Below are 10,617 nucleotides of genomic sequence, written 5' to 3'. Positions count from 1 at the left end.
CTGCCCTGGCCAGGCAAAGACAATAACAGTTTGCATGAGTTATTTTACGACAGGAGATCCTGGTAAGGAACATGGAACTAACAAGCCACCACTAACCGGAAGAATACAGGAAAGGTCAAAAGGAGACACCAGTCCACGTGTCCTACCAACCTCCCAGAATCCTCCTCGCTGGAACCCATCTTGGCTGAGCGGTTGCATGTGTCACCAGAAAGTTCCCTGAGTCAAAATGATCGGCCAGGGCTTCCCTGGTGGCGTAGTGGTTGAGAGTCCGCCTGCCGATGCAGGAGACAGGGGTTCGTGTCCCGGTCCAGGAAGATCCCACATGCCGTGCCATGGCCGTGGAGCCTGCGCGTCTGGAACCTGTGCTCCGCAACGGGAGAGGCCACAACAGTGAGAGGCCTGCGTACCGCAAAAAAAAAAAAAAAAAATGATCGGCCAGAAACAACCCAGAAAGTAACCCCATCACCATAAAGCCCAAGACTGCGAGCCACGTGGCAGAGCAGTCCTCCTGGGGTCCCTTACCCTCCTGCTCTCCGCCTGGGCGCCCCTTCCCAATAAAGTCTCTTGCTCTGTCAGCACGTGTGTCTCCTCAGACAGTTCATTTCTGAGTGTTAGACAAGAGCCCGCTCTCGGGCCCTGAGAGGGGTCCCCCTTCCTGCAACAAATGGCAACTCTGGTGGGATCCCTTCTTTGCTACGACTGACATCCTGATCACTCGGGGTACTCGGGGACCAGCTCGCCCGCAGATGGACCAGACCCAGCGGCCACAACTGGGACCCTTTTGTTCCTGGTCTCCTCCTGACGCAGACGACTGGCCAGAGTGCTCCGACCGGGTAAGGAGCAACAGACTTTATTGACCTCTTCCCCTACCCCCTCTCTTTCCTCTTTCAACCCCTCCTATCCTACCCTTTTTTCTTCTGTCCTGGTCCTGGACGCGGGAGTCTGGTTGAAGGGCCTCGGAGCCTGATCACCTCCGGTGGGCAGAGAACTCGAACTCTGGCTCTGGTGTGGTCTGGTCTCTGGTTTCTGGTAGGGCCAAGTTCCCGTCCTCCCTTCCTGGAAGCCCAGGGAAAAGTCCCGTAATGGTTGGACGTCTGCAGGTGGCTGGAGACGTCTGTAAGGCCACCCCTTTTGTCCCCCCTCTTTCCCCTCATCTTTCAACCTGGCCTCCTCTCCTCCCTTTGAAATCTCTGAAGACCTGAGATATTTCTATTTACTCTGTTAGTACTCGGATCTGAAGTTCTGTGTCTCCATAGGAGGTTTTCTGAGAGTCTTCAATCTTTTTTTTTTTTTTTTTTTTTTTTGCGGTACGCGGGCCTCTCACTGCTGTGGCCTCTCCCGTTGAGGAGCACAGGCTCCGGACGTGCAGGCCCAGCGGCCACGGCTCACGGGCCCAGCCGCTCCGCGGCACGTGGGATCTTCCCGGACCGGGGCACGAACCTGTGTCCCCTGCATCGGCAGGCGGACCCCCAACCACTGCACCACCAGGGAAGCCCTGAGAGTCTTCAATCTTGTATTTAAGGGAGTGTCTGATTAGGATGGCCGGGCCTGTGTGTGTGTGTTTTTTTTTTTTTTTTTTGTGGTACGCGGGCCTCTCACTGCTGTGGCCTCTCCCGTTGTGGAGCACAGGCTCCGGACGCGCAGGCTCAGCAGCCATGGCTCACGGGCCCAGCCGCTCCGCGGCATGTGGGATCTTCCCGGACCGGGACACGAACCCGTGTCCCCCGCATCGGCAGGCGGACTCCCAACCACTGCACCACCAGGGAAGCCCAAGTAAAAGAATTTTAAATGTAAGTGGGCGCAAAACTTGAATTTGGCTTTTCTCTCTCTTAAGAGGACAAGATTTCTTAAAATGTTGAACTGTGTTTGATAACAGATTTCAAGTTTCTTTACCTTTTAAGTGATCTGTTCTGTATTTGCCTTTGAAGTCTTTATTGTTACTTTGGCTAAGTGAATAACTATTGTTTCACAGACCTTTCATCCTTCGTGACTGAGTGTTCTAAACCCTTTTTAATTTTTTTTGACAAAACTTCCTAAATCAAATTCTAATGAAGTCCTTTTTTTACCTCTAGCTAACTCTGGGATGCTTCAAAGGGCCCTTGAGACATCCCGAAGAAAAATATTAAACTAAGTTCATCTGGTATGTTAAGTTACATGGGAAGTATTGTCAAATGAGTAATAAATCTTCTTAGGTTATATTGTATGGTAAATGTTATTAATATAGATATCCTAGACATTATAGGCAGTTCCTAAAATTCTGACATGTCCTGGTAAAATGTTCTCAGTCATTATGCTAGCTATTATCTTAAAGTGTTGTATGTCACAGCAGTAATCAAGTTTCTTTGTCAATTGTATTGTAATCAGATTTAAACGTGCCTTCTTAAGTCTTTTGTCATTATAGACAGTTATGGTTTCACTCGAATGCCTTTGCAGAAATGCTTCCTCTTCAAGAAGATTTATAGAAAGGACTTTTGGATAAATACAGGTTTCTGACTTTCAGACCATAATGCTGAACTGGGTAACCTAATGGAAAACCTGATGGCTTCAAAAAGTTGTTAACAAAAAGGGTTAGTTACGTAGGACTGAGTGAACTGGTGAATACGGTTATAATTTTTATGGTTTCTATCTGAAAAATTACTGGTTTAAATCTGTGTTTTCCAGGTATACAGAAACTTTCCCCTCAAACTCATTGACTTACAGAAATTTGGTAAATTATACTTTTGTAAGCAGAATTGAAACATTTATCTTTTCCTATCTGCTCCCTCCAGAGACTGGAAACTCTTAGGTTCCCAGCAGCTTTGTCAGATAAATTAGGAAGGCTACCTCACTAGCAGGTACAGAAATCCCAAGGTATTTTGGAGACCTCGAAAAGGGAGGAATTCACCTATATTTGTTAGGCAAAAATCTGTGATAAGCCCTTGGCATGACTTTCCTAGCCCTGAGAGGTCTTTTAAAAGTCCAGTCTGAGACTCCTTATAAAAATTTCAGCAAGTCTATATGATCAGTTACAGTTATATAAGTCATCAGGCCGAGTACTGAGACCAGACTTATTCTGCAAACAAATTAGTCTTAATTTGGTTACATTTGGTAGAAAAGAGGGTAATTTTAGAGAGAAAAAGATTATGTTTCAATGAATGTTAAATCCCGCTTTTGTTAATGGAGATCTGTATTTACTAAGACTCACCTCCCAGATAGTTCTTTGCTGTTATGTTATATTAATGTAAAATTTAATTGAAGGCCACTCTAAGTTCGTTTCTGAAGCATATCTCAGTAATCTATCTTCGGCTGAAGATCAGATGCACCACAACCTGCGACTGGGGGATTACGCGCACTGGAAAAGACATAATTTAAAAAACTATCTCCAACCCGGACGGAAGGACGCTTATCAGGTACTCTTAACTAGCTCATGCACAGTGAAACTGAAGGGAATTGACTCGGATTAATTTCCACTCATAAAGGGTCCCTGCACTGGACTGGCCTATAGAGAGGACGGCTGACCTCAAACCCACCTTAAGGGGCTTCCCTGGTGGCGCAGTGGTTGAGGATCCGCCTGCCAATGCAAGGGACACGGGTTCGAGCCCTGGTGCAGGAAGATCCCACATGCCGCGGAGCAACTAAGCTCATGAGCCACAAGTACTGAGCCCGCGTGTCACAGCTGCTGAAGCCTGTGCGCCTAGAGCCCGTGCTCTGCAACAAAGAGAAGCCACGGCAATGAGAAGCCCACACGCCGCAACAAAGAGTAGCCCCTGGCCGCCACAACTAGAGAAAGCCCGCGTGCAGCAATGAAGACCCAACACGGCAAAAAGAAATAAATAAATAAATTTTAAAAAGAAAAAGAACTCACCTGAAAACAATGCTCAGAGGAGAAACTACACTCACACTAGGGCAAGAAGATGACAATATCAGAAGCAGACAGATTGCCCAAGATCCTCGACCCGACTCATACAATCATTTCTAATGTTTTCCTGACTTCTTGCATATGAATCAAATGTTCTCCTATCACGGGCACGATCCTATGCTGGTTTTAAAAATCAGTCCAATTGTTGGGTTTGTGACCAATTACCTGTGTCTAGTACTTCTGGGTTACCTTGGTGAATTTCTCCACTCCAAGGCCCATTGGTTGGCCCTGAGGAAATTTACTTTATTTTTAAAACATTTTTAAAATAAATAAATAAATTTAATTTATTATTTTTTTAATTTTTAAAAATTTATTTTAATTTATTTTTATTTTTGGCTGCATTGGGTCTTCGTTGCTGTGTGCGGGCTCTTCTCTGGTGGTGGTGAGCGGGGGCTACTCTTTGTTGCGGTGCACAGGCTTCTCATTGCAGTGGCTTCTCTTGTTGCAGAGCACAGGCTCTAGGTGCGTGGGCTTCAGTAGTTGTGGCACAGGGGCTCAGCAGTTGTGGCCTGCGGGCTCTAGAGTGCAGGCTCAGTAGCTCGGTAGTTGTGGCGCATGGGCTTATTCGCTCTACAGCATGTGGGATCTTCCCAGACCAGGGCTCGAACCCATGTCCCCTGAACTGGCAGGCGGATTCTTAACCACTGCGCCACCAGGGAAACCTGGAAATTTACTTTAAAAGAAAAATTATAGTCACGTTCAGGTAACTATTGATATTACTAGGTAGAATCCCTTCACCTGGCCAATTAATAATGCCTGCTCTGACCCTGGCCATAAACACGAGTTTTCTTCTGTTACTCAAGCTCATTTAGAGCAACAAGCAGAGTTTCCGCCAAGGAATAAGGCCTCCCGCAATCATGGGCTGGATTTATGTAGTTAACACCAGGCCGTGGTAAGTTAAGTTTAGAGGCTCCTCTATGTTGGGAACAATTAAATCTTACTAGTAAGGAAAATCAGTCTAGTAACACTAGGAAACTGGCCTGGGGGCCTTATGGACAACGCCAATATATAAGTTCCCTTAAAGATAAGGATCGGTACGGAACACACTAAGTCAGACGCACTGGGGTATGCTGGGCTGCACCTAATGGAAGTTCTTGACTTACATTCTGGCTTATGAGCTTACTAATCTGCTAGCCATATAATTTTTTTATATTGCCTGTTTTACAAAATTGTTGTTTCTTGCATTACCAAATGTGTGACTGAGCCTCTGACAAAATGATAATGTATAGTTCCGCATAAGATCAACGACGGTTATAGTGTAAGTCTGGATACGGGAAGGAGCAGCAGGAGGGAATATTGTCCTGCACCATAAGAGACTAGACTAGACAGGTAGTCCAGAGGCTTTGGGGCTACTCGTAAGGCCTAGTCCAATAAGAGCGGCACACCGAGTGGCCTGTCAGTGAAATCTTCACCGGACCTGGGAATACGCATTCCTAGCACCGTGGGATGAAATGGTCATGAAATGCCCCCCAAACCATGCTGAAATTTATGACCCTGAAGGGGATCTGCCAACTGAAAATTGCCGTCTGCCTCTGCAAGGATTAAGTCAATGGCCACTACAGCCACTGAGCTTCAACACCCCCTGAAAGGAATTCAGGGTAGAGATCAGGAATGAGGCGCTCTGTGCTCTGAGAAAACCTGGCAGGACAGGCCTTCAGATAGTGAGGTATTTTCAGGAGAAGATTTTATGAGTCCAAACTCTTGCATCTTCTCAGACCTAGAGAAACACTAACATCATTAATGGTGACATCTGCTTTGGCTATGAAGGAGAAAATTACAATTAAAAGTCAAAATGGAGTAGCTATGGTTCAGACATCCAAGGAAATAACTAGCTGACACTATGGGTGTGATTTCAGACAAGTCCTTGTATTGCTGAAAGTCACACATCCTGCAGCCCTCACCCCAAATTTTGATCAGGTGGAGACAGACTTTTACTCTATGAGGCAACACTATGCCCCCTCTCAGCAGGAAGTAGTTACAGAAGAAAGAGACCTCTGCCCCAATCCCCAAGAAGTATCTTGAGTACGAAGTCTCTCAAGGGGGAGTTGTTAGGGGAAACACTGACTGAAACCGCCTGCCCTGGCCAGGCAAAGACAGTAACAATTTGCATGAGTTATTTTACGACAGGAGATCCGGGTAAGGAACACGGAACTAACAAGCCACCACCAACCGGAAGAATACAGGAAAAGTCAAAAGGAGAGAGGAGACGCCAGTCCACACGTCCTACCAACCTCCCAGAATCCTCCTCGCTGGAACCCATCTTGGCTGAGCGGTTGCATGTGCCACCAGAAAGTTCCGTGAGTCAGAACGATCGGCCAGAGACAACCCAGAAAGTAACCCCATCACCATAAAGCCCAAGACTGCGAGCCACGTGGCAGAGCAGTCCTCCTGGGGTCCCTTAACCTCCTCCTCTCCGCCTGGGCGCCCCTTCCCAATAAAGTCTCTTGCTCTGTCAGCACATGTGTCTCCTCGGACAGTTCATTTCTGAGTATTAGACAAGAGCCTGCTCTCAGGCCCTGGGAGGGGTCCCCCTTCCTGCAACACAGTGACCTCGACCTCAGGGTGCTTGAAAGGAGGTGGGGTGGAGAGGACTAAGTAATTGCTTCCGAGCCGCATGTGTGCTCCACAACCTGGCCTTTTCGGACTGATGGCCAAGGCCTAGGCCCAGCTGCCCCTCCCCGCTGGGCGCCCCGAGGGGCTGCAGGCTCTACCCCGAACGAGTGCGAGCGCGAGGGCGGCCTAAATGATCCCCTTGGGAGCGCCTGGGCCGTAGGACACATGTGTCGGTGCTCTGACGCCCGGTCGGTCAAGAGGGTTGGGAGCCTGGGGACGGGGAAATTAGACAGGCAGGGTCTGGGACAGCGAACCAGGAATGGAAGAATCGAGAAGCTGGATGAAGGAACAGAAATGAGGGAAAAGCGAAGGGCGATGGAGGAATGGGACTGAGGAAACAGGTGCAGAGGGAGGGACAAAGGACAGGGTAGGGGAGTGGAAGAATGAGGGAAGGGGTGGAGGAGCAAAAGTACACGGACAGAGCGACAGGGCCACTGGGATAACGGAAGGGGACAGGGACGTGGTCCGAGAGCAGTACTGGGGCGGATTGTTCGGGAGGCGGGGAACCCAGGGTGAAGGGAGTGCGCCTGGCCCGTCCCGCTGGCGCCCCGAGGGTTAGCCCGGTAATTAGGCCTCGGTCCAGATGGGCCCCCCCCAGTCCCGCAATCAAAATGCTAATTGGGCCCGTGCCTCCGGCTGCGCCTCTGCCTGGCCCCCCTGGGAGGGGGCAGGGACGACTGGCTCGGCCGAGGGGGATCCCCGTCCCCGCCCCCACTGCGGGCCCCGCCGGCTGCGGCTCTGCGATAAGGGGCCAGCCGCGCCCCGCCCCCGCCCCTTGGGAGCAACTGCCACGCAAGATGAATATCCCGCCACTGCCGCGGCCTGGGCCGCCGCCACAAAGCGGGCCTGTGGTCTCCGCCGCGCCCCCGCGCCGGGCTGGCTCGCTCACAGCCCCGCTCACTCGGCTCCTGGGCTGAGATGCGGGAGAAACCGGGGAGCCGGGCAGGCGGCGGGGCGCTGAGCTCAGCGCGCCCGGCACGCCCCCGAACGCGCGCCCCCGGTGCGGCCCTCCCGCCGCGCGCTCCCGGCAGGTGTCCGCGGGACCGCCGTGCCGCCCCGCACAAGGTCACCGCTCTCTGCGCCGGGTGCGCACGGGCTCCCGGCTCGGACCGCCCGGATACTCCCGGAGCCACCCCTGTAACCTTGGTCCTCAGGGACGGAGGGCCGCGTTGGGGAGCGCTCGGAGCGTGGAGACCCGAACCTCCGGGCGGGGGAGGGTGAGGGGACAATGGCGGCGCCGGGCCCTAATTGGGGACATATGTCCTCGCGCGCGGCCATTGTGCGGCCCGGAACTCCCCGCACCCCCGCGCCAGCCATTGGCTGCTGGGCCTGACGTCATGGGGGCTGCAAACTCGGGGCGGGCGGCCGGGGGAAGGGTTATCCGCCTGGTTGCGGGGCCGCGTGGGGGAGCTGCAGGCGCGCGGGAGGGCGGAAAACCACCAGTGAAACCGAATTTCTGGAGCAAGGGCAAAGCAGCCCCTCTCCCCCTTCACATCCCGCTTGGTGCGTCGCCGCTGCGCTCGACCTCCGGCCCTTGGGAGGAAGGCGGGGGTGGAGGAGGCCTCTCCAGCGGGTGCGGGGTCAGCCCGGGTGACCGAGTGGCAGGGAGCCACTGCGGCACAGGGCGAGCGCAGCACTTCCACACTGCACTTTCGCTGCCTCAGCATTCGCTCCTTCGCCTCCCGCCTCCCCCACCTGCCCCCGCAGATCCCTCGCCTCCACACCCGAGAGCTAGACTGGCCGGACCATTCTGGGGTCCGCCCTGCGTTCCTCCCCCAAAGATCCCAAGTCCGGGCTCGTGGGTCCCAGGCCTGTTTCCACCTCTCCCCCCACGCCCCACAATGCCGCGGACAGCTGGGCCTCCGTTCCTGGAGTCTCTCGGGGGAACTCCACACAAGCCGGGCCGCGGCATCCCCAAGACCCCTCCCAGGAGATCCTGGCGGGGGCCCGGCCCAGCGCAGCCATTTCCGCCGTCCTCTCCCCCACTCCTCCCACCCCCTCCCGCAGCTCCTGGGCTTTAAAAGCCGGAGGCTGGGCCGGGCCGCAGGCAGAGGCGGCCGCGGGTGCAGGAGGCCGGGCCCAGGAGCTGTCGGAGGGCCGAGCCCCGCCCCCGGAGCCCCCGTCCCTCCCTCCCACCTTCCCTCGGCCCGCCCTCCCAGCGCACCCCTCCCCCCGAGGACCCCCGCCCGCCGCCCGCCGCCCGCCGCCCGCCGCCCGCCGCCGCCGCTCGCTCCGGCTGCAGAACAATAAAGCAAGCCTCCCAGAGACCCCCTTCCAAGGACCCCCTCCCGGCGGCCGAGCCCCCGCGGCCCGCCCCTCGCAGCTCGCGCCGGCTTTACCCGCCCGGTCGCTGGCCGAGGTGCTGGCCGGGCCGGCGCTGGCCGCGGTGCTGAAGCTGCCGGCACTCCCGCCGCCGCCCCGTTCTCCGGGCCCGGCGCCGCCACCTCCGGGGGCATGGGGGGTCGCTGACTGAGGCTCCGCCGCGGTGGCGGGGGGGAGGGGAAGGGGGCCGCGGAGCCGGGCCAGCCCTGCACCCACTCGCAGCCTCCGGGCCCGGGACGGAGCCGCTCCCCCCCTCCCCGCCCTCCCAGCCTCCTCCCCCGCCTGTCCAGGGGCGGCACTGCGGGCTGGGGAGCCGGGACCAGAGGAGGAAAGGAAGGAAGGAAGAGAAGAGAGAAGAGGAGAAGAGAGAAGAGAATAGAAGAAGAGAAGAGAAGGAAGGAAGGAGAAGAAAAGGGATCCCGAGGAGCAGAGGAGGAAACGCAGGACAGGCAGGCAGAAGAGAGGACGGCACTCGCGCGGCATCACCCAAAGGCCAGAGTGGGGACCCGTGCTGCTTCCGCCGCCCCTCGGATGGTGACGGGGCCCCGCCGCGGCCGCAGCCCCCCCGCGTCCCGGCTCTGCAGGCCCACAGCGCCGGAGCCCCGCAGGAATCATGCCCAGATCCTTCCTGGTCAAGAAGGTCAAACTTGACACGTTCTCCTCGGCAGACCTCGAGAGCTCCTACGGGCGCGCCCGAAGCGACCTCGGCGAGCGACTGCAGGAGAAAGGTGTGAGCTGGGATGAGGCTGGGGGCGGCGAGGGGCCCAGGGCAGGGCCGGAAGGGGTAGAGGGCCAGAGTGTGGGGCTGGAGGGAGCAGGGGCCGCAGGAAATAGACCCGAGGGAACCAGAACCAGCAGGAGGCAGTGGCTGGAGTGGGGCTTGGAGGGGAGGGAGATGGGGGGTAGGGAGAGGGGAAGGCAGAGGTAGGCCAGAACAGAGCCAAGGCTGGGCAGCGAGAGTGTCAATGCAGGAGAGACTGTGGGGAACAGGGGGCAGGAACAGGAGGTACCTGAAGGTACACACTGACCCACACCCTGACCGACACAGCATGGACACCTGCTGACATGACAGGACTTAGCGATGCATGCAAACCCACACTCAGGAAGCTGAGCCTGCTTCGGAGCCCTCTCCTCTTCTTTGGCTACACCTCCAGGACCCCCTGCTAGGGCCATCAGGGAAGTGCTATGAGCTCCAGGGAGTAGCCATGTGGTCCAGTGGGGGCGGCCCACCTGTCAGGGCAAAGGTCCCAGCCGAGGCAGCAGCAGTGTCTTCTTCCCTGAATCCAGGGTCAGGGAGAAGGGTGTGGGCAGGTGGGCTGTGGGCCGGGAAGTCCAAAGTGCTGGAGGCAGGGGGAGGCTCTTTGTGTAAGGGCGCCCAAATTCAAGGACAACTGTTAGCATGCAGGCAAGGGGCCTGAGAGTGCCAGCAGCCTGGGGTGGTAAAACAAGTGTGACCTGAAGAAGCATAAGCCTGTGTGCGAGCCTGTGTGTGCCCATGTGACTGCGTGTGGCCATGTGACTGTGTGCGCTTGTGTGTGACCCTGGATGAGTGTGTGCCTGCCTGTGTGCCACTACATGGGACCATGTGACTCTGAGGCTGCTTTGCGCCCATGTGACTGGTGACCCTAGCTGAGAGTGTCTGGGTGGCTGCATGTCTGACCCTGCATGAGTAGGTGGCACAGGCCTGGGTCAGCATGCAACCCACCCTGAGGGGACTCCAGGATTGACAGTGTTTGAGAGGCTGAGTGTAACCCTGAAGAAGCCAGAGCCTGTATTGTGTGGGG

The 10,617-nt window shown here is 55.4% G+C and overlaps 3 protein-coding genes across 3 annotated transcripts in view; all 3 read left to right on the top strand.

The window, feature by feature from the left end:
• Window positions 1-254: 254 nt before the first annotated feature.
• The window catches only part of DGAT1 (diacylglycerol O-acyltransferase 1), a 27,177-nt gene continuing 16,814 nt past the window's right edge, over window positions 255-10,617 (top strand). Inside the window, exon 1 of the mRNA XM_065895322.1 lies at window positions 255-259. The gene's annotated coding sequence lies outside the window, so the exon portion shown is untranslated. The remainder of the gene's footprint in view (window positions 260-10,617) is intronic.
• On the top strand, window positions 7,849-8,984 carry LOC136136947 (WAS/WASL-interacting protein family member 1-like). Its single transcript, XM_065895172.1, has 2 exons — window positions 7,849-8,014; window positions 8,293-8,984. The coding sequence occupies exons 1-2, from the start codon at window positions 7,849-7,851 to the stop codon at window positions 8,982-8,984; spliced, it is 858 nt and encodes a 285-aa protein (XP_065751244.1).
• The window catches only part of SCRT1 (scratch family transcriptional repressor 1), a 2,101-nt gene continuing 930 nt past the window's right edge, over window positions 9,447-10,617 (top strand). Inside the window, exon 1 of the mRNA XM_065895170.1 lies at window positions 9,447-9,561. Within this exon, the coding sequence (XP_065751242.1) occupies window positions 9,447-9,561 (115 nt within the window). The remainder of the gene's footprint in view (window positions 9,562-10,617) is intronic.

The sequence above is a fragment of the Phocoena phocoena genome, chromosome 17 (genome assembly GCF_963924675.1).
Source record: "Phocoena phocoena chromosome 17, mPhoPho1.1, whole genome shotgun sequence".
Classification (NCBI taxonomy): domain Eukaryota; kingdom Metazoa; phylum Chordata; class Mammalia; order Artiodactyla; family Phocoenidae; genus Phocoena; species Phocoena phocoena.
This window is presented reverse-complemented; position numbering and strand designations above follow the sequence as displayed.

Bases quoted from the DNA above. Each gene is read 5' to 3' on its own strand.
- LOC136136947 (XM_065895172.1), top strand. From the start codon at position 7,849: ATGGGGGCTGCAAACTCGGGGCGGGCGGCCGGGGGAAGGGTTATCCGC. The intron at 8,015-8,292 runs GTGCGTCGCCGC...CCTCCCCCAAAG, and splicing joins CCCCCTTCACATCCCGCTTG to ATCCCAAGTCCGGGCTCGTG.